Source organism: Fundulus heteroclitus, unplaced genomic scaffold, assembly GCF_011125445.2.
Source record: "Fundulus heteroclitus isolate FHET01 unplaced genomic scaffold, MU-UCD_Fhet_4.1 scaffold_302, whole genome shotgun sequence".
NCBI lineage: Eukaryota > Metazoa > Chordata > Actinopteri > Cyprinodontiformes > Fundulidae > Fundulus > Fundulus heteroclitus.
Window position 1 is genome coordinate 117,989 of NW_023396712.1, and position 24,005 is coordinate 141,993.

A 24,005-nucleotide genomic window follows, 5' to 3' on the forward strand; every position below is an offset into this window, starting at 1 on the left:
TACTTTCTTAGTCTTAGTGAGGACGCGGGCAGCAGCGTTCTGGATCAGCTGCAGCTGTCTGATCCACTTTTTAGGCAGACCTGTGAAGACACCGTTGCAGTAATTTATTCAACTAAAAATAAACGCATGGATTAGTTTTTCCAGATCCTGCTGAGACATCAGTCCTTTAATCCTAGAAATGTTCTTCAGGTGATAGAAAGCCCACCTTGTAACTGTCCAGGAGGAGGAAGAGACCGAGCATCAGCTCAGACTGCTGGATAGCAGCTGGAGAACCCGAACCGGGTCAGAACCTCCAGGTATGTTAACTGGACGCTGGTCTGGATGAACTAATGCTGGAAAACAGAGAATATGATCAGGAACTAGTTGATGCCGCGGAGGAAGCAGGACGTGTTTGTTCACAGCTCGGTTGTTTGCTTCATTTATCGCGGTTTCTGTTTCTTTTTATCCAGAATATTGCTAACCGAGATAAAATAGAAATGTAGCACACATCTCCAGAACTTTGAATAGATCACAATCTTTTAAAGCAAGATCAGCTAAATCCTGCCCAGTAGGCGGAGAACATGAGAGCGCAGCATATTTCCATGCTGGGGTGCAGCCAGGACATAACACAGACCGGACATAATGACAAAACGACATAATATATCGATAAAACAAAAAAGAGGGCATCTTGAAATATTTGAATTGTTTTGGACATGACATCTAAACAACCCTAATAAACTGGGACAAGGCCAGGACTGAAAAATGAGTTGAGAAACAAAAATGATACGTCATTTTGCAACAGAAATATTGATACAATGTCACACCAGAGGAATGTAAACATTATTTATAATTTTTCGATACATTGTAAAAACATAAATATCAAAAACTAAACAAAGAAAGATTTTGTTAAATCTTTTACTTTTGTCCCTTACTAAAATGTCGTATTTTACTCCTTTCCAAGAAGAATCATACATTTTCAGAGATTTGGATATAGAGCAGTTATGTATTTCCTTCCGTAACTTTTGTACTGCCTCACATTTAAAAAAAAAATAAATGTTCTGTTGATCCAAAAAGTTCATTACAAAAATAACACTTCTCCATTTTGAATTTGAATGTTCTTTCAATAAATTCTTGTGAAGGATGAATTTGTTTACAATTTTAACGTGGTTTTCTTTAAATCTGGAGGAACTTGAAATTTCAGGAATTTAGTTCTAATTGATCAAATTTCATATTTGTTAAAAACATTTTTTTTTTAAATATGCCGATCAGAAGATCCAGTATACAATTTATCAATCAAAGGCTTTCTCAAAACCACGTTACTAAACTTTTTGTCAATTAAATTTTGTCAAGATTTTTATTTTGTGCAATTTAGGAATTTAATATTGAACTAAATTATTTCTAATAATATTTATCATTACAGTTAGAACTATTCAACCTTCAATAAATATTGATTTTCTTCTTTTTTAATCACCCTGTTGTTCTATAACAGGGCATTATGTGGACAAAAATTCGGTTTATATATAATTTTCTAGAAGAACAGAATCTATTGGTGGAAGGCAGAAACATTTACAGGTAATCTAGGAGCCTCAATCACACTTCAAAAGCAAATATTTTCCTAATTTGTTAAATATGAAACTGGGGACAGTGATCCATACCATTTTAGCTTTAATACACCATTCATGGTATCAAAATCAGTGGCTTTTGATCCACATTTTGTAACTTTTTAAATCATTTCAGCTTTTCTAATATGTTTATTATAAAATTAAAGATGAGGCTGTTTTAAAGTTTTGGCAGCAAGGGGTAGAGAATAAATGGGGTAAATTAGTCTTGAAATCAATTCAGTTTTTGTCAATAACAATCGTCTAAATAATGTTAAGTCTCCTTGAAACCAATTATTACAATGTTTTTGTTTTTCTATCTATAGTAATTTCTTCAATATCAACATTTCTTTGATAAAATTGAAAATATCTCTGCAGCATTTATAAATAATGATGCAGGCAAACTACGATCTTGTCTTATACCTTGGTAACGATTCTCAGTCATTCAGGTCATGATTAATCCATAAAACAAGGTTAAAAATAAAACAACTGTTTTGTTAAATCTCTTTGCTTCCAATTATTAAGATTTTCTTTGGATTTTTCAATCGCTGTTTGGATATTTTTATCATTACTTTAGAGTCATTGGATGTCCATATTCCTTGGTAACAAACCTTCTTGTCCACTGGGATATTATATAACATATTTTCTGAACTATCATGAATTCTTGGAAGTTCAGACTTATTAAGATTAAGAAATAAACCAGAAGCCTGAGATAAAGATTTTACCACCTGAAGGGCAACAGGTATTTGCTCCTTATTTCTTAAGAACAGTGTTGTGTTGTCAGATAATTGACTAATACTCATTGTTTATTTATAGTCATTCCTTCAGTATCAGAGTTTTTTAATAAAATGGACCACATCTCTGCAGCACTGATACATAATAATGGAGACAAACTACACCCTTTTCTTATATCTCTCCCTATTTTAAATCTTGGGCAGGCATCTTCAGAGACGGAATCACAGCTGTTAATGTCAGTGTGGAGCATTTTAATTATATCTAAATATATTCTATATATTCTTATAGTCCTGATTGCGAGCTTCTTATAATTTTTGAGAGTCCCGACTTTCATCTAGATGCTGGAACCACAGTGAGGAGTGTAGAGTCTGTGTTCAAAAGGTAATTGGGCTTAGATTGTTTAATATTCTTCTCTCTTCTCCGGGTTTAGGAATTCATTTTGTTCAATTCAATTTTATTTATATAGCGCCAAATTCATGAAACATGTCATCTCAAGGCACTTTCCAAAGTCAAATTCAATCAGATTACACAGATTGGTCAACAATTTCCTATATAAGGGAATCAGTTGATTGCATCAAAGTCCCGACCAGCAGCATTCACTCCTGTTATAGCTAGTTTCATTGTGATCATCAATTCTTCTTTACTAATTCTATCTTTAATAGCATCAAATAATAAAACTTTTATTTCTTCCCAAAAATGCTTGTAAAATGTGTAGTCAGTCCATCTGGACCAGGCGACCGATCAGATGCTATTCTCTAAATGACGTTATCAAATTCGTTGTCATCAATTTTTGGACTCTTATGCCCTATCGTTTGGAAAAAAAGTTTTGAATGCTCTTGACTATAAGGAGAATAAATGTTATTATAGAAGTTATATATTTCTTTAGATATTCTATTTGATTCCCCATTAATTAAATTTAGAAGAAATAGCACTATTTTTTCTCTTTGTTTTTCCAGCCTGATTAAAAAAGACGATTTTTCTTCAATCCACTTATCCCTTGACCTGACGAATGCTCCCTGTGCTTTGTTCAGGTAAACTGGTCTGAACTGAGTCTGTAGGTGAAATGTTTCTTCCATCCAGTGTTGTTTAGAGTAATAATGGAGCAATGTTTTAACCAACTTATTTTCTTTCTCCCTGTTTTCCAAAACTAGTCTTTTAATAAAAGCAACAGAATAAAAGCAACGGAAAAATTTCTAATTTAATAATTCACATTTTTGTATTTTATATAGGTGGTCATTATTAATATCTACGATCAATTATTTAACTTTATTGCAATACATGTCATTCTTTAAGATGGATGAGTTGAATTTCCAATAATCCTTTCTTTTTCTCGAGTGAGAAATAGTCAAGCTTGTTATTCAGTGATCGCTTTGAAGCTACTAGGGATATTAGTATTGAGTTTAAGATGCGTTGTGGAGACGGAAATTAGCCAATTATTAATCCCGGATTTAGCATTTCCATTAAGTTTTATCTAGTAAATTGTTTTATGTCTCCCTCGGCTGCCACCTTACCGTGGTGGAGGGGTTTGAGTGTTCCAATGATCCTAGGAGCTATGCTGTAGGGGCTTTATGCCCCTAGTAGGGTCACCCAAGGCAGGCAGGTCCTAGGTGAGGGACCCGACAAAGAGCAGCCCAAAACCCCCTTATGACGAATACGAACAATGGACGTTGTGTTCCCTCGCCCAGACGCGGGTCACCGGGGCCCCACTCTGGAGGCAGGCCTGGAGGTGGGGCACGTTGGAGAGCGTCTGGTGGCCGGGCTCAGCCTGAAGAGGAAACATGGGTCCCCCTTCCAATGGGCTCACCACCTACCAGAGGGGCCAAAGGGGTCGGGTGCGTTGTATAACGGGTGGCAGTAGAGGGCGGGGGACCTTGGCGTTCGGTCCTGAGCTGCAGAAGCTGGCTCTTGGGACATGGAATTTATATATATATAAAATATGCAAATCTCGATTACAAACTAATTATTCACATTACTTCACCTTCAGCCTTAGTGAGATATTAATCCAATTATTTCACTACGTTAATGTTGTTATACTGTTCTTCATTCCCCAGGTGTTGCTCATCATGTCTGTTGCTAATTTGGATGTTCTCCCAGACAACCTTCTCACAACTGAAGGGAGGAACTCCAGTCTTGACCACAACATACCAAATTCTATAGAAATAAAAGAGGAAAAGGAGGAAACACAGACACAGCAGATGAGTGAACTGAAAGAGGCACCAGAACTGCAATCGAATGAAGAAGAACATATTGAAGTGTGGGTCTTTCAGAATGAAGGACGACTTTTAGTGAAGCAGGAGACCAGCACCTCCCTGGTGACTCCTGCTTATGAGGAAAGGTTCCACAATGTACCAGAACTACAGCAAATGATGGACAAAAAGGAGAAACTAGAACATGTACAAAATAAAGTAGATCAAGAAGAACCCAAACCGGTGAAGATAAAAAATGAACCAGAATCTGTTGAGATTAAAAAGGAACCAGAACCTGTAGAGATTAAATTAAAACAAGAAGATCTTTGTTGTATTAAGGATGAAGAGCAGCTTGTAGTGAAGAAGGAGACTGAAAGCTTTATAGTGAATCCTACTTTTGCGGAAAAAGACCACAGTAAACCAGAACCAAACAAGAGAGATATCCTCTCTGTAAACTTTTCTGAAGATGAGATCCAACATCAGCAAGAAAGCAACCATGATGGCTTGGGATCAAGTAAAGATGAAGATCTTGAGCCAGAGAAAAGACCTCGGGATACCAGAAATCACAATGTGGACGGTTCAAACCAAGATAATCATAAAACAGATTTGGCTTCTTGTGAAATATGTGGTAAATGTTTCAGTAATCGTAACTACTTGCCTGTTCACATGGGAGTCCACAGAGGTGTGAGGCTGTATCCTTGTGAAGTGTGTGGTAAATCTTTCAGCCATGCAGGTTATTTGACTAATCACAAAAGAACTCACACAGGTGAAAACCCAAATCACTGTAAAATATGTGGCCAAACATTTTGTGACTGGACTACTATGGCCAAACATATTAGAACTCACACAGAAGAGAAGCCATATTCATGTGAAGTGTGTAGAAAATCTTTCAAAACCAGTAAATATTTGGCTAGTCACATAAAAACACACAAAGAGGAGAAGCCTTTCTCGTGTGTTACCTGTGGAAAAGGTTTCATCTGGAAATCTGCTTTAACTGTGCACATGAGAACTCATACAGGTGAGAAACCTTTTCCTTGTGAAGTGTGTGGTAAACATTTCATACAGAGTCATGATTTGACCCGTCACCTTAGAACTCACACAGATGACAAACCTTATTCTTGCAAGTTTTGCAATCTATCTTTTAGGAAAAGTCACGATTTGGCTCTTCACCTTAGAGCACACACAGGTGACACACCGTATCATTGTAAGTTTTGCAATAAATCTTTTCAGAAACGTCACTATTTGAATTGCCATCTTAGAACTCACACAGGTGAAAAGCCTTACTCTTGTGACTTGTGTGACAAATCTTTTGTAACAAAGGTTGTTTTGGCACGTCACTATAGAACTCACACAGGTGAAAAGCCTTATTCTTGTGACTTGTGTGACAGATCTTTTATAACAAAGGCAATTCTGGAACGTCACCATAGAACTCACACAGGTGAAAAGCCTTATTTTTGTGACTTGTGTGGTAAATCTTTTGGAGGCCAAAGTAATTTGGCATGTCACAAAAAATCTCACAAAGATAAGAGGCCATATTCCTGTAAATTGTGCGAGAAATCTTACAAACGCAGTACTGAGTTGGCTCGTCACCTTCAAACCCACACAGGTGAAAAGCCTTATTCTTGTGATTTGTGTGACAAATCTTATAGAGACCATGGTAATTTGACTTGTCACAAAAGATCGCACACAGGCGAGAGGCCTTATGCTTGTAGATTTTGTGATAAATCATTTAGAAAAAAGGCTAGTCTGGGACGTCACTGTAGAACTCACACAGGTGAAAAGCCTTATCCTTGTGATTTGTGTGATAAATCTTTTAGAGACAGCAGTAATTTGGCAAGTCACAAAAGAAGTCACAAAGAAAAGAGGCCATATACATGTACACTGTGTGAAAAATCTTTCAAACAAAGTACTCATTTGACTCGTCACCTTAGAACTCACACAGGTGAAAAGCCTCATTTTTGTGATTTGTGTAGTAAATCTTTTAGAGACACCAGTGGTTTGGCTCGTCACAGAACAACTCACAAAGAGGCTATGTGTAAGTAGTGAAAGAATTCCTTCATACAAAGTATATATTTGGTTTTGTCACATTTAAAATTAACAGGTCAAAAATAATGTAATTTAAGTTTCACTACAATTCACTACAAATATCACCCTAATGTGGTGCATTGAGAATGTACTGAATCTTATTTATGAAGAAATCTACATCAGATCAGCCCTATTAAATAGATTATTATGTAGCACTTGTTCCATTCTTAGTAATAATGCAGTATAGTCAAATTCAGTTAATGCCATTTTGTAAAGCATTTTGAGTCTGTCATTGACTTTGCAGCAGTCATTCATACTGAACAAACGTGATGACAGTGGAAAGTCAATACTTTGTGTTAACCTTTCATCGGAACCCTGTTATCAGCCATGATGGTGGTGGGGTTAAACAAAGAATGGGGGGCAAGTCTATTATGTGTGAAGGTAGAAGTAGGTATTGGCAGTAAGAGCTTAGCTTATGGCTGCAGCAAATCACAGAAAAACTGGACGTGGTGTAGCTTCTATGAAGAAAGAAAAACACGCGACATAAAGTTGTGACATGTTTTCTTGTAGCAAATTTGGTTCGGTACAGAAAGTTGAGGTTTCCAGGAGGTAAGAGACCATGGGTCAATCCGCATACCCTTACTAAGTAAGGACTTGTTAAACAAAGCGAAGTATGTCAGTGGTCGCCATGATAAGTGCTGTCCGAATACTTCAAGCAATGATCAAGGAAGTAGGAAAAGAAGTCTGTATGCCTCCTATTGCGGCTAGTCTAACCTACGAACCTTGCAATGTCCATTACCGGCACTAAGAACCTTTTAGGTATCTGCAATTCAATAGCCTTTACAGCTTTTGCCACAAAGCTGTTTATAAGTTTATTAGTTCTGCATTCAGAAATGGAAGCTATTAAGACCAGAACCAGATTTTTCTCATTTCCTGTATCATCAAATATGAAAGAAGTTCATTTTAACACTAAATAATATCTATTCCTGTGCAGAGTTCTTAAGTTTAAGATATAAATTTGATGTTGATGTATATAATTTTTGTCAGAAAGATCTAGAACACAAGAACATAATTTTTACAGTTGTTGTGTAGTTAGGTCTTTTTGGGAAAAGATTTGATTGGTTATCAATGAAAAATGTGATTCCTAATTTTGAATATATAATAATAATTGAACTTTATTGATCTCACAATGGAGAAATTCACTTCTGCATCTTAACCCATCCCTTGGGGAGCAGTGGGCTGCCACTGTGCGGCACCTGGGGGAGAATGGCAGCTTGTGGGAGTTGAACCCAGAACCTCTGGGACCAAAGCTCTGTGCTCTAACCACTAGGCCACCACTCCCCAAATGTGTAAAGGAGATAAATTTGACATAACTTTTCAAGACAAAAATGTGAAATTTTTATGTAATATTATTTTCATTATTGAAAAATTCTTTACTCACAAGTGCAGATACTTTAAAGTTTCTCCAAATTTCCAACCGTTCCAAAATTATATTAAAAGTTTTCATGCTTCGATTAAGTTACTGGAAAATAACAAAGCCTTAAAGTTTTCAGATTTGATAGCAGTATACTTTAGCTAAACCGCTGTGCTGCTTGTTTTATTTTCTTTTTTGTCTTTTTCCTTTTGTTTCTTTTAATTTGACTGTCTGTTTAAGTTTATATTGGTTTATTTATTTATTGGTTTATATTGGTTTATCTTATAAAAACTGTTATGGATGGCATATGTTCAATTGTACATTTGCGGTTTTAGAATTGTATTTACATTTTTTTAATAAAAAGTAAAAAAAAAGTTCTGCATATTGAATATTCTTCTGAAGCGTTTACATGATTGGAAAGGGGCAAACAGTGCATTGCCCCGATGGGTAGGATCTGTGGCAATACGTGTGGCCCTTCTTTGGACTTGTGCAGCATAACCTCCCATATCATGGGAGGTTATGCTGCACATAACCCATACCATGGTTATGCTGAGACATAGAAGACTTTCTATTGTATTTTCAAAAAAAGTAAAAAACAAAGCAACTGGACTTGTTTTCTGTAGTTGAAGACGTTTTACTTCCTCTCCAGGAAGTCTGAAGTAATGTGCAGTACCAAGCTTTATACTGCTGCCTAACAAAGGCCTTGTAATGTCTTAGACAACATGCAAATTCAACCGAAACAGGTCCACCCCTTAGTAATGGGCAGTCTTTAAAGTCATTAAGGCAGCAGATTAAAACGAAACTGGTCTCCACCCCTCTGTAACGAGGAGTCGTTAGGGTTATAATGACTCTTCGTTACAGAGGAGTGGAGACCAGCAGCTCTTTGGAAACTCCTGCTTATGGGGAAATATTTCACAATGGACCAGAACTGCTGCAGACTGTAAAGGTAGAGAAGGGATTAGAACCTGTACAAAATAAAGAGGAACAAGGAGAACCAGAACCAGTTGAGATTAAAAGGGAACAAGAATCAGTGAAGATTAAAGTGAAAAAAGAGGATGTCTGCAGTGTTCAGAATAAAGAACATTTTATGGTAAGGCAGGAGACTGAAAGCTCTGTGGTGACTCCTACTTATGAACAAAAAGACAAATCAAGTAAGAATAAAGATCAGAAGCCAGAGAATAGACGTCTGGGCACCAGAAAGCACAGAGACGATGTGGACAAATCAAAACTCAAAAATCCTCAAATGGATTTGGCTTCTTGTGAAATTTGTGGTAAAAGTTTCAGTAACACTAACTACTTGACTGTGCAGATGAGAATCCACGTACAGGAGAAACCATTTTCTTGTGAAGTATGTGAAAGATCTTTCAAAATGCGTAGATATCTAGCTAGATACCCTTCTCGTGTCTGACCAGTGGAAAAGGTTTCACAAGGAAATCTTCTTTAACTTTCCACATGAGAATTCACACATGTGAGAAACAATTTCCTTGTGGAGTGTGTGGTAAACATTTCATACAAAGTCACGATTTGACTGTCCACCTAAGAACTCACACATGTGAAAAGCTTTATTTTTGTCATCTGTGTGACAAATCTTTTCGAGACAGCGGTAGTTTGTCTGGTCACAAAAGATATCACAATGATAAGAGGCCATATTCATGTAATATTTGCAAAAAGTCTTTCAAACAAAGCCTGGACTTGAAATGTCACCTTAGAATTCACACAAATGAAAAACCTTACTCTTATAATTTGTGTGACAAATCTTTTATAACAAAGGCTGTTCTGGTGTGTCATTTTAGAACTCACATGGGTGAAAACACTTATTTTTGTTATATGTGTGATAAATCGTCATATGACGTGTCACAGAAGAATTCATACAGGTGAAAATCCTAATTCTTGTGATTTGTGGTATAGATCCTTTAGCATAAGCAGTAATTTAGCTCGTCACTGAGGCATTCACAGTGATAAGAGGCCATATTCATGTAATCTTTCAAACGAAGTACTGATTTGAAGCGTCATCTTCAAACTCACACAACTGAAAAGCCTTGACTTGGCTTCAGAGCTCATCATAGCACTGAAACAGCTCTGGTGAAGGTCACTAATGATATTCTCATGGCCTCAGATAATGGACTTGTGTCTATACTTGTCCTGTTAGATCTCAGTGCTGCGTTTGATACAGTTGATCACAATATTCTCCTACAAAGACTTGAGCATACTGTAGGGATTAAGGGGAAAGCATTAGGCTGGTTTAAATCTTATCTGTCAGACAGATTTCAGTTTGTTCATGTTAATAATAAATCTTCCTCAAACTCTAGGGTCACCTGTGGAGTACCACAGGGTTCAGTCCTTGGACCAATTCTCTTTACTATATATATGCTTCCGATAGGCAAAATTATCAGACAGCATGGGATTAATTTCCACTGTTATGCTGATGATACTCAGCTATATTTATCCATAAATCCTGATGAATCCAATCAATTACTTCGACTGCAGTCATGTCTTGATGACATCAAAAGCTGGATGACTTTAAATTTCCTGCATCTAAATTCTGACAAGACCGAAGTTTTAATCTTTGGGCCAGAGTCCTCAAAAAATAAACTTCTTAACCAATCACTTAATCTGGGTGGCATTAACCTGGCCTCTGGTAATAAAGTAAAAAATCTTGGTGTTATTTTTGACCAAGACATGTCATTTAAATCCCATATTAAACAGGTTTCCAGAGTTTCCTTTTTTCACCTCAGGAATATCGCCAAAATTAGAAACATTCTGTCCAGGAGTGATGCTGAAAAACTAGTCCATGCATTTGTTACTTCAAGGCTGGACTATTGTAATTCTTTACTATCAGGAAGTCCACAAAATGCAGTTCAAAGCCTTCAGCTGATCCAAAATGCTGCAGCAAGAGTTCTGATGAAAATCAACAAGAGGGATCATATTTCTCCAATTTTAGCTTCCCTTCATTGGCTTCCTGTTAAATCAAGAATAGAATTTAAAATTCTTCTTCTAACGTATAAAGCCCTTAATAATCAAACTCCATCATATATCAGAGCTCTGATTACCCCGTATGTTCCTAACAGAGCACTTCGCTCTCAGACCGCAGGTCTGCTGGTGGTTCCTAGAGTCTCTAAAAGTAGAATGGGAGGCAGATCCTTTAGCTATCAGGCTCCTCTCCTGTGGAACCAACTCCCAGTTTTGGTCCGTGAGGCAGACACCCTGTCTACTTTTAAGACTAGGCTTAAAACTTTTCTTTTTGACAAAAATTATAACTAGTGACTCATGTTACTCTCAGCTACCTTTATAGTTTTACTGCTATAGGCTTAGGTTACTGGAGTATATCAGGACCTAATTTTCTCACTATATAGAGTTCTACTGTTCTTCATTTATGCATTATGTGTTGTCATTTCTGCTTTAACTTTCTGTTCTCTCTCTTTTATCTTCATAGTAGGTACACCTGGTCTGGCGTTCTGTTAACTGTGACATCATCCAGAGAAGACAGCTCACCCGCTACTACCATCTAATGTAGAACAGATTACTAGATCAATGTGTGCTTCTGTGCTTTTTTGTCTCTCTTGTTGTGTCTCTGTTCTGTCTTCTGTAACCCCAGTCGGTCGAGGCAGATGACCGTTCATACTGAGCCCGGTTCTGCCGGAGGTTTTTCCTTCCCGTTAATGGGTGGTTTTTCTTCCCACTGTCGCTTCATGCTTGCTCAGTATGAGGGATTGCAGCAAAGCCATGTACAATGCAGATGACTCTTCCTGTGGCTCTACGCTTCCCCAGGAGTGAATGCTGCTTGTCGGGACTTTGATGCAATCAACTGGTTTCCTTATATAGGACATTTTTGACCAATCTGTATAATATGATTGAACTTGACTTTGTAAAGTGCCTTGAGATGACATGTTTCATGATTTGGCGCTATATAAATAAGATAAAATTGAATTGAATTGAATTGACTCCCTAATTGCACATCCTCTGTGCGGACCAGCTCTCTGTCATTCACCGTCAAATTATAGAACAAGTCCAATTTTCTACTCTGTTCTGGTCCGTTGGACCCCAGCCAGGTCAAGCTCGACAATTGCAATTGTATCAAACAGGAAAAAGAACGCCAACAACATCCAGTTTGTCAAAGTAAAATAGTTACAGAGAGATCAGTAACTACAAATTAAAACATCTTTTTTAAATATTCCCAATAAAGTTGACAGTTTTATTTAAATATTGGATGCAAACTACTGTTTTTTTACTGAACAAGGGAACAGATTTGTCATTTAATATATATAGGCTTTGTATATAAATAGAAAAAGATATAAGTTTTTAGTAGCAACAGAGAACTTTTCGGAAGCTATTAAAAGGATGAATGAAAAGGTTTTTGTTTTTTTCTGGCTCCTTTATTTCCTCTTTTTTTATCTCATGAACTCGTACCTACCGTGCATGCTCTCAAGCTCCAAGAAGATCAGAGTGGAGGACGATGGAGTAACAGTGGATGTAGTAGGCGTTGCTTTTCACAGATTCACAGAGGCAGTCTGGAATAGAGCAGACATGTACAGAGGCGGAGGATGTGGGGTTAGGTAAGTTCACATCGAACACTATTAAGGCCACCTGCCGTTGGTTGCTTAACATTTCTCTCTCTTTTGCAAACTATTTTTGTTGATATTCGATTTTACCATGATCTACCCTGAACCATTAACAGTAGCTATGTTTACATAGACTAAAGTAATCAGAATAAACAAGCCAATTAAAATATTGTGATCAGATTAAGCTCAATTGGAATGAAACTGTATTCCTAATGAGAGTTTACGCTGATTGATAATCCGATCAACATGCACGTAAACGCTTGTCATGATCAAATTATTCTGAATGTGAGAAATTGACCCGAGTGTGCATGTCGGTCTGACGTATCCCCCCCCCCGAATCAGATGGATGATGGAGCTTGATTATTAGGGCTTTATACGTGAGAAGAAGAATTTTAAATTCTATACTTGATTTAACAGGAAGACAATGAAGGGAAGCTAAAATTGGAGAAATATGATTCTTCTTGTTGATTTTCATCAGAATTCTTGGTGCAGCATTTTGGATCAGCTGAAGGCTTCAAACGAGGTCCAAAGATTGCAACTTCTGTCTTGTCAGAATTTAAAAGCAGGAAATTTAAAGTCATCCAGGTTTTGATGTCATCAAGACATGCCTGTTAAACCTCATCACACCCATCAGCGTTGTGAATAGTGATTGGAGATTTTTAGGAAACTATTCAACAATAATGATTTTTAGAAAGACTACAAGACAGTAAAAAAAAAAAAAAACATCTGTAAAAATGAGCTTTCAATCAAGACAATATTTCTTCGACATTCAGTTATCTGGCAACATAGCACAAAAAGCGAAAAGTTTATCTAGAAGAAGAAACTTTTATTTATCATAGCAAATGTACAGTCCAACAAACCCATCAACCCATCTCCTCAGGGAGCAATGGGCAGCTTACAGCAGGCAGGAAACATTCTGGGGCTAAGGGTCTTTCTTAGAGACCCAGAGTGGTCTTCAAGGTTCTAACCAGTTTCACACTCACTACTCCATTTCATTCATGATCTGCTTAACTTTTTTCCCAGTAATCTTAAATACTGTATTACGCATCTAATATAGAACAATACATCAATATAAAAGAAAAGAAAACAGATCACTACATGTGAACAAAATAAAGATTCATTTAGAGAGAACTTGCAAAATTTCAATGCTAAAAACAAAAATATGAGAAACAAAACAGTTAAGAAAAACAGGAAAAATCACACTAAAAAAGAAATACAAAATTTAAAGTAGTTTGTAAAAGATAGTATTAAGCTGTGATTAAAAGGAGCAATAAGTGATTTTTCGCCACTAGGTGGGGCTTGAGGACTGTCTGTAGACCTAAAGGTTAAAAAAAACAAAACAACTGGATTTCTATTCTAAAGCTGAAGATGTCTTGCTTCCCATCCAGGAAGGTTTCTCAATTCAAAATTTCTGGAGTAGTTTTCCAAGCTTTCTAGAACTGCTCGTTAGGTTTTTATGCAAAATCAAATCAATACATTTTTTTTTATTAATGAGTCCTCTTTGCTGCCACCATTACTGAGACAAAAGATCTCATAAAAAGCTGCAAACTTTAACTGGTTTGGCATCACTCGCCAATATACGGAGCTCAGACAGCGGTAAAACGCTGGTAGAGAGGCCTGACATTTGCAAGCTAAGCGGCTCCGCCTCTCCGCTTCTGTCCCTCTCAAACAGCTTCAAAGCAGAGAGCGAGGGCTAAAACTAGACCCACGAGGCGTTTCCCTCTTCCAGGCCTTTCTAGGCTGGTCGAATCACTAAATCCGAGCGGGAAAGAGCCGAGTCAGGCAGGCAGAACCAGGTAGGCCAGTTGAACTGCGCCCTGAGTACCCAGCTTGCTTCGTTATTAGCTGTTCATTGTAGCTCCGCTGCTCTCACTGTATACCTTGAAAGTGTCTGAGAGTCGCAAGAAGCAAACCGTGTACGAGTTTATCAGAAGAAGGCCTCAGTAGAAAGAAATAAGAGTGGATTTGGGAGACAGCACCCCCTGAGAACCGGAAGAGAAAGTTGGATGGTTTTGCAGTTATTCAAAAAGTGACTTGGCTGTTTTGTTTTTTTAACTCACATATCCAGAAAAATCGTCCACTCTACCTTAAAATGTTTACTTTATGTTCTCTTTTATTTTTCTTAAATACTTCCATTTTGTTTTATAACTTATGCCAGGAACTATCTCCTGATTGATGATAAAAACCACACGTGGGAGGTATATGCATTGTTTAAAATGTTTATAAAAACGAGCTGTGTTCAACCCCGAGATGCCTCCAGGTTGGTACACAAATCTGTAATTTTTCACATGTGCCTAGTCTGAAGAAAAACTAACCAAACCCACATTTGCTTAGTATCATGGATTGCTGCAAAGTCAATTAGACCATTAGACCTCAAAAGCCGACAGCACGTTTCCATATGGGGGATTTTACTTTTTCCAGGCTTTAGAAAAAGGTCCTGGTCTGAGGGTAGGACGTTTCAAGAAGCCTGGGGCTTTGTTCAATCGGCGGAGATGTGTGCAGCAAGAAAGGTTTTCTGTCACAAGCGGGAATAAGGAGCAGTAAGAAAATTGACAAGTTTACAAACCTACCGATTTCTTATCCTTAATCACAAAACGTAGTTTTAAGATGTGTTTAGGCAAGAAAGTACACCTCTAAACTTTATCTGTGCAGTCAGTTCATCTAGGTTATGAGCCAATTTTGAGTGCCACAGACCTGCTGGGGAGGCTTAATTGGAATCCCCCTTGTTGCTGCAGCGTTTATTTGGCCAGACTGTCTGATTTCCAGTAGACTGGATCTGTTTGTCGCAGTTGAAAAGTTAATATAAAGCGTTTCCTAAATTTCTGAAGAATATCTGCAAGTAACAGATATCAAATATAAAAATCTTGACCGGCATTTTACGTTAATTTAAAAACTTTTTTGCCATAGTTCTGTAATTAGACTGATATTTCAATACTAATAATCAAACGGAGCACTTTCATTTTTTCTTGTGCTTTCTAGACACAGATGGGCACGCTGCATTCAATCCAGATGTACAGACTTAGCAGGGCTTTTTTTTTTTCATTTTACACGCACTGAAGTTTTTTTACTCTGAATAGTGCACCAGGCGCTGATCAAACTACTGTCTGTGCGTACGGTAAAAAGCTGGCTCTCTGCTTTCCTCCTTCCATGGCAGAGAAAGCGGAGGAAGAGCTGAAAATGTTCAGCACATATATCTTATAACCTAGAAAAATAATTTCGCTGCGATCAAGTCTGCGGTACTGTACTTAAATATCCTCCTCTTGGTTCTTGCCATGGTTGAGGAAAAAAAAAAATACTTATAAATCTCTAAATTTGATCTCCATGAGGTAAACTTTAGAACAGCTAGATCACAGTTTTGTCCCCCTGTTGGGTTTGTTTGATTATTTATTTCTATGTGAATCAGATATATTTCCTCTAGCACCTTAAAATGACATTTGTAGTTAATTGCTGCCTTAAAAACTACACTGAATTAAGGCTTCTTAACCGTGTGACTTTTTTTGTGTCGGGCAAAATAACTGCCATCTCTAAAGTGTTTACCACACAACTCACAAAAATAAGGCTTCTCACCTGTGTGAGTTCTACGGTGACGAGTCAAATCAGTATTTCGCACGAAAGATTTATCACAGAATTCACAGGAATGTGGCCTTTTATCTTTGTGAGTTATTTTGTGACATGCCAAAGTACTAAGGTCTCTAAAAGATTTATCACACAAGTCACAAGAATAAGGCTTCTCCCCTGTGTGAGTTCTATGGTGACAAGCCAGACTAGCAGTTGTTCTAAAAGATTTGCCACAAAAGTCACAAGAAAAAGGCCTTTCACCTGTGTGAGTTCTAAGGTGACGAGTCAGATCGTTACTTTGTCGAAAAGATTTTTCACACAACCTACAAGAATAAGGCTTTTCACCTGTGTGAGTTCTAAGGTGACGAGTCAAATCATGATTTTCCCGAAAAGATTTTTCACAAAACTTACAAGAATAAGGCTTTTCACCCGTGTGAATTCTTTTATGACATGCCAAAACACGAAGTTCTCCAAAAGATTTATTACACAAGTCACAGGAATAAGGCTTTTCCCCTGAGTGAGTTCTAAGGTGACGTACCAGAATAGGCCTAGTTCTAAAAGATTTTTCACACAAGTCACAAGAATAAGGAGTTTCACCTGTATGAGTTCTGAGGTGACGAGTCAAATTGTGACTTTGCTGAAAAGATTTATCACACAACTTACAAGAATAAGGCTTTTCACCAGAGTGAGTTCTAAGGTGACGAGTTAAATTGTGACCCTGTATGAAATGTTTACCACACACTTCACAAGGAAAAGGTTTCTCACCTGTATGAGTTCTCATGTGTATCATTAAATCAGACTTCCAGATGAAACCTTTTCCACAGGACACACATGAGAAAGCTTTCTCCTTTTCGTGTGTTGTAAGGTGACGAGCCAAACTGCTACGTGCTTTGAAGGATTTTTCACACATTTCACAAGGATACGGCTTCTCACTTGAGTGGATTCTCGTGTGCACATGTAAGTACTTAAAGTTACTGAAACATTTACCACATGTCTCACAAGAAGCCAAATGTGTTTTTAGTTCTGAATTGTTCACATTATCCATGTGATTTCCGATGTCCTGATTTCTCTCCTCTGTTTCCAAATCTTGGTGTATTCTTGATCCCGAGTCTTGCTGGCTGCTTCCTTGCTGAGGTTCGTCAATTGCTTCAAGGCAATTTGTTAAAAGGAGCTGGTTCTTGTTTGGTTCTTGATCACTGTCATTTTGCTCACAAGTAGGTGTCACCACATAGCCGTCCATCTCCTGCTTCACTACAAGCTGATCTTCATCCTCACTGCTGCAGGGATCCTCTGGTTCCCTTTTAATTTTCAGCTTCACCACAAGCTGGTCTTCATCCTGGTTGCTGCAAAGATCCTCTTGTTCCCTTTTAGGTTTTAAATACTCCGGTTCCTTTTTAATTTTGACAGGTTCTACTTCCTCCTTTACCTCAATAATATTCTGCCGTTCTGGTGCATTGTGGAACATTTCCTCAACAGCAGGAGTGACCAAAGAGGTGTTGGTCTCCTGCTTCACTAAAAGCTGCTCTTCATCCTGAAAGACCCACACTTCAATATGTTCTTCTCTATTTAGCTGAGGTTCTGGTTCCTCTTTTGGCTCACTCATCTGCTGTGTTCCTGCTTCCTCCTGTTCCTCTTTTATTTCTGTAGTGTTTGGCATCTTGGGGTCAAAAATGAAGTTTATTTCTTCTGTTACGAGAAGGTGGTCTGCAACAGACCTGATGCTGTAGAGAACCTGGGGGAATGAAGAACAGTAGAACAGCATTAAAGTAATGATTGGATGGGGTTAATACCTCACTAAGGCTTAATCATGATTAATAGGGAAATTCGGTGCGTTTTAAAAATCATATTCCAAAAATAACATTTTACTACTTAAAAGGGGCTATAAGTAAAATATTTACTGTAGAACAGAATTTAAAATTCTTCTTCTAACGTATAAAGCCCTTAATAATCAAGCTCCATCATATATCAGAGCTCTGATTACCCCGTATGTTCCTAACAGAGCACTTCGCTCTCAGACTGCAGGTCTGCTGCTGGTTCCTAGAGTCTCTAAAAGTAGAATGGGAGGCAGATCCTTTAGCTATCAGGCTCCTCTCCTGTGGAACCAACTCCCAGTTTTGGTCCGTCAGGCAGACACCCCGTCTACTTTTAAGACTAATCTTAAAACTTTCCTTTTTGACAAAGCTTCTAGTCAGAGTGGCTCATGTTACTCTAAGTTACCTTTATAGTTTTACTGCTATAGGCTTAGGCTACTGAAGGATATCAGGATCTAATTTTTTCACTCTACAGAGTTCTACTGTTCTTCAATTATGCATTATGTGTTGTCATTTCTGCTTTAACTTTCTGTTCTCTCTCTTTTTTCTTCATAGTGTGTACACCTGGTCTGGCGTTCTGTTAACTGTGACATCATCCAGAGAAGACGGCTCACCCGCTACTACCATCTAATGTAGAACAGATTACTAGATCAATGTGTGCTTCTGTGCTTTTTTGTTTCTCTTGTTGTGTCTCTGTTCTGTCTTCTGTAACCCCAGTCGGTCGAGGCAGATGACCGTTCATACTGAGCCCGGTTCTGCCGGAGGTTTTCCTTCCCGTTAATGGGGAGTTTTTCTTCCCACTGTCGCTTCATGCTTGCTCAGTATGAGGGATTGCTGCAAAGCCATGTACAATGCAGACGACTCTCACTGTGGCTCTACGCTTCTCCAGGAGTGAATCCTGCTTGTCGGGACTTTGATGCAATCAACTGGTTTCCCTATATAGGACATTTTTGACCGATCTGTATAATATGATTGAACTTGACTTTGTAAAGTGCCTTGAGATGACATGTTTCATGATTTGGCGCTATATAAATAAAATAAAATTGAATTGAATTAAAATCAACCTAATCATTCTCATTTGTCCTCTGGGATGAAAGTAAAATTCTCTAGAAACAATCAGTTCTCTCCATCAACCATGTTTTAGTCAAGGTTCTCTCCTTTAAGATCTAGAGATACGGTCCAGAAGTACTTCGGTTCGGAGTGCAGCCCGTGTTTACTTCCTGGTTTCGGAGCCAATCATTTGAGAGTTCCCAGGGTTCTCAAAACAGAGTGCAGTATTTTGTATTTTATCTTGGCAAAAGGGCAGCAGCCTGCAAACATAGAAGCCAGTAAGAGAAGCGGACCAGAAATAGAACAGAATAAAACATATCTATCCTGGGGAAGTAAAAATTCAGTGGAGTTTCACAGCCACAGGACCATTGGGTCCCTGTGAAAGGCATTGTGCATGTGTTGTTCTGATTTTGATCACTAGGTGTCATTATTACTTATTGTTCCTTTAACATTTATTTGTAGCAAGAGGTTAAAGTACTGTTCTTTGTAAAGATTACAGCTGATTCAGGCAATATATTCAAATTCATAAATTATTTAATAAGGTTAATTTCTATATCTAACCACTTTATATACTAAGAAATAAATAAGTTAAATTGAAAGATTTAGAGATTTTAATAATAAATAACATTTATTACTACATAAACACACAAAGGTACCGAAAATAGGTACTGCTAAGTACCGGTATCGATTCTGAGTTACTGGGTATCAGTATCGTATCGGATGAGAATTTTGTTTTTATAGACAAAATGGAAGACCGTTTATTACATTACTTATCTAAATATCCAAAGTCTTGTGTTATTATTGGAGGAGACTTTAATATGGTCCTGAGTAATCTTAATGATAGGTGGCAGCTCTCATGATAATTATCTAAACCTTTTCATTGAAAGCCTGACTTGGGAGACTGGGTTATATTTGTGCTTCTAGATTTAACTGCTGCATTTGACATAGTTGACCATAAAATTTGAATTTCTCGTTTGGAGCAGTGTGTAGATGTCAGGGCTACTGCATTGCAGTGGATTAGGTCCTACCTGGCAGAGTGAAATTTCTTAGTAAAACTGCTGCTTCTCTTTGCAAAGGACCTAACACTGACCCGCAGGGGTCAGTGTTAGGTCCTTTGCTTTTTTCACACCCCCAGGAAAAAGAATGAGAAGTTTCCCCCACGATTATTTGGCAGGAAATATTTGATCCCTGAAACTGCGTTTCCTGTTAATTCTCCCATCTGCTCGGTCTTCCAGCAGAACCAATGCATCCACCGCAAAGCATTACGCACGAGTGCATTTGACCGTTTACACCAGTTCAAATAATTTCCTCACACCTTGTCATAATAATCCGTAAATCACCCTGGTGATCAGCAGGGAGAGAAACGTGATGCTAGAAAATCTGATAAAATGTTGTGCAGACGTTTAAGATTTAAGATGGCTTATGGAGATTTTTTATTTATTTGGAATGTCCCATATGTAAGTGTCACCAGCGTAAGAATGAATAACACTGGGGTTTTGAATGCTTATGATAAAATTGATCCATGATCTGAGTCAGATATGGAGTGAAACTGAAAGTCTGAGAGGAATCTCATGTAGTTTGGCTGCAGTTCTCCACTTTATCAGCTGCATCGGCAGTTTCCACCATCTCCAAACGGAGAGTACGCCTGGGTCAGAGTTGCTGTGAGGACCGCACATTTTCCCATCAAGTCTTTTTATAGATCCCAACTTTTGTGTGGGAAGTGACAGACGCTTGTTTCAGGCCCCATTTTGTCCATATGCAAGTTTTATAAATGAGGCCCCTGCTCAGTAAAGCAGAAGGATTATCCCGTCTAGCTCATGCCTCCCAGTTTCTTTATGTAGATAAATCAGTTTGTAAATCTGCAGATAAAATGCTCTCCAACTTGTCATGGAAAAACAAAACGCATTATTTGCAAAAATCTGTTATCATAAGCAATGATAAGGCGATGGCCTGAATTTTATTGATTTTGATTACTTTAATAATACTTTTTAAAATAAAATAGATAAAAAATTGTGTTAAAGATCCAAACTGTCTGGAACTTCATTTTACAACACACCTTTTCACATAAAGGTGGTCTAGAGTTTGTTCTCTTGTGTAATTACAGTATTCCAAAAATAGCCACTAAACTTTTAAAGGGGTTACATCTGGAATAACGCAAATATATTATAAAAAAACAGGTTGTAATTTTTTCAGACATGGTTTGACTATGTCTATGATTCAAGTTAATCAGCTATTTAATAACAAAAGTCTTCTTCACAGCTATGGTGAATTTCTTATTCAGTACAAGGTTCCTGTGACTCCAAGAGAACAAAATACTGTTTTTGATGCTATCCCATCTGGTTTGCTCGTGTTGTTTAAGAACATTGACTTCTATCCAGTATATGAGTCCTTCTCAGCCAAAACAGTCCGCTGTTGGTAAGCGATGTTTCTCTACTCAGCTAAAACCTGTCAGTTCAAAGTTCGTTCTTTATCTCAAGAAAATCTGGTCTCATTTCCATCTTGTGTTTTCTATTGAAACATTTTTCAGAATCTTAACTGGATAAAAGTATGTTCTCTATGTGTAAATATTTTCTCAGTAATAAAGTGAAAGAAGTTTCCTTTTAATTTGTTCATAGATTTTATCCAACCAAGCACCTTCTTCAGAAATATAAAGCTGAAATTCCCTGTTCTTTCTGTAAGTTTTATCCAGAGACATCTATTCATCTTTTTTTTTTTAAATGTACATGCACACAGATTTTTTTTGGAAGGACATTGTTGCTCTGATATTCAAGAATATCCAATCAAATTTCATCCTGTATTTTTAAAATGTTTGGTTTAGTATGACATATTTCAAGATTAAAGTCTCCTCTTCCATATTTCTTATCAACCTGATCTTGTTTCTTAATATGTCTTATGGCCATAAAAGCAATAATGCATAGGAAGCCTCTTTTTCACCCCTTTTTAATGGATGTTAAAGCGCATATTGATTCAATCTCAGATTTAAATAAAAAGGCTATAAAATAAAAAACTGTAATGAATACAATTTAATTATGTAAATCATATTTACACATGCATTTATCCTTTATATTTTTCTTTTAGTTTAGTCATTCTTTAGTGATTCTTTTAGAGTTTTTTTTGCTTATATTTTTCTTCTTTGATATGTCCTATGTTCTTTAATGTGCACTGTTTTTTGAAGACCACTATTATTGTAATAGAAGCAGAGTTGCAAATAAAGCTTTAAAAACACTGTTTAGGTCCACAGCTCCAGCTTAAAAACATTACCTATTCATTGTTTTGATCATTTATGAACCATTTCCAATTTCTCTCAGTGAAATATGTCCTGAACAAAATTAAACTGCGATAAATTAAGCAAATAACCGAGCTGTGAACAAACACGTCCTGCTTCCTCCGCGGCATTAACTAGTTCCTGATCATATTCTCTGTTTTCCAGCATTAGTTCATCCAGACCAGCGTCCAGTTAACATACCTGGAGGTTCTGACCCGGTTCGGGTTCTCCAGCTGCTATCTAGCAGTCTGAGCTGATGCTCGGTCTCTTCCTCCTCCTGGACGATGGTTCTGAATATTTATTCAGCAGTTAGTCGCTCTCTGGTGATGAAGCGAAGATATTGTTGCTGCAGACGCTGAAATATTCAGTTTACAGCAAAAACAGACTTCTGACCGACGATGAACAAGCAAACCTGGAAGCTAACGCTGCTAGCGCTTTGTTGTCTACTTCCGCCGGAAGTGTCACACTGGGACCATTACATCAGAAACAATGACAAACTATTAGGTTCCGCCTACAGCTACAAGGAATTGTTTTTTCCCCCAGATGTTTTAAAGATGTTAATGTCATATTTGCTGTGTTGTATGATACAGAAAGAACGTGCTAGATAAAAAATAATGGTGGGGTTCACTTCTGTGCATTTCTATTTCTTCAAAAGAAAATACAGCATACATCTAGCGACAGGCATATTTGGTTTTATAGGCAGGTATTTACTGTCTGTCTCTGTTGCTGGTAAGTTCAAATGCAAACCTTTTCAAAATGGAAAAGAGTTCCAATTTGACATTCATCAGAGCTGGTGAAGCTTTAAACATTAACAAACAGCATCTAGTGTGTGTAGTGCTCATAAAATTTGTATAAATGTAGCAAAAAATGCTGCTTTTCTCTTTACACCAGACGAAATGTCCCCTGACCCTCAAATCAAGCATAAAAAAAAAAACAGAGGAGCATGCATATTGTGTAGGACCATTTATGTCAGACCAATGAAGTTTAGGACCAATAGTGTCCCTACCAAAGTTGAAATCAAACCTACACACATGTAGGAACCACATGCTCTCAAAGCTGCATCAGAAATATTGGATTCCTGGTGCTGGAGCCTTGATTAGAAACATCCTGTCGAGGTGTGTGATCTACATGAGCTACAGGCCAGCAGCGAATGGCTGATTTGTCCGCAAGCAGAGTGAGCCCTGAGAAAGCCCCTTTAGTTTTGTTGGAGTAAGGCAAGGCACATTTATTTGTATAGCACATTTCAGTACACAGACAAAGCAAGGTGCTTTACATGATTAAATACAGAAAAATTAAAACAGATTAAAAGCAAGAGTAGACGATTTTGGTCCATTTAAAGTGAAGCATGAGAGAAGTCCTGTGAAGAGGTCTGATAATGGGACCAACTTCCTGGGTGCAGAGCGCGAGCTGAGAAAAGCCATAGAAGAGTGGAATCAGGAAAAGATCGTTGATGCGTTGTTGTTGAAGGGAGTGAAATGGATCTTCAAACCTCCAGCTGGATCGCACAATGGCGTCGCACAATGGAGAGAGATTGATTTGTTCCATTAGAAAGGCCCTTAACTCCACTCTGCAGACATTATATTTGGACAAGGAAGGACTTCAAACTGCTCTCTGTGAAGTGGAATCAACCCTCAACGGTAAACCTATTACATTGGAATCTACCAATCCAAATGATCTAGAAGCTCTAACACCAAAACACCTCCTGCTCAAGTCTAACCCATCCAAAATCTCATTGCACAAAATGTAAATAATTTAATGGCAGTACAATTTTAACTCTGAAAGACGTACATGTCTCTCAGTTCTTCCTTAGCAGGACCCCTACTCT

At 37.7% G+C, this 24,005-nt stretch overlaps 2 protein-coding genes across 5 annotated transcripts in view; one reads left to right on the forward strand and one right to left on the reverse strand.

Moving 5' to 3' along the window:
- Positions 1-6,638, forward strand: part of LOC105922772 (zinc finger protein 345) — an 82,610-nt gene extending 75,972 nt beyond the window's left edge. For 3 of the 4 annotated variants that reach the window (XM_036130218.1, XM_036130217.1, XM_036130215.1), the window contains one exon: positions 4,364-6,638. In XM_036130218.1, the coding sequence (XP_035986111.1) occupies positions 4,364-6,541 (2,178 nt within the window). In that variant the 3' untranslated portion in view covers positions 6,542-6,638. Of the gene's footprint in view, positions 1-187; positions 297-4,363 lie in introns of those variants that run through there. The other variant, XM_036130219.1, reaches the window with a different exon arrangement.
- A 6,663-nt stretch (positions 6,639-13,301) lies between these two features.
- LOC105922773 (gastrula zinc finger protein XlCGF57.1) lies at positions 13,302-22,658 on the reverse strand. The gene is made up of 2 exons (XM_036130226.1): positions 22,382-22,658; positions 13,302-17,786 (listed from the first exon to the last, which is right to left on the reverse strand). The coding sequence occupies exon 2, from the start codon at positions 17,709-17,711 to the stop codon at positions 15,966-15,968; it is 1,746 nt and encodes a 581-aa protein (XP_035986119.1). The 5' UTR covers positions 17,712-17,786; positions 22,382-22,658; the 3' UTR covers positions 13,302-15,965.
- Between the last annotated feature and the right edge of the window lie 1,347 nt (positions 22,659-24,005).

What these genes read in the sequence shown, in the direction of transcription:
- LOC105922773 (XM_036130226.1), bottom strand. Translation starts at nt 17,711, where the DNA reads ATGCCAAACACTACAGAAATAAAAGAGGAACAGGAGGAAGCAGGAACA.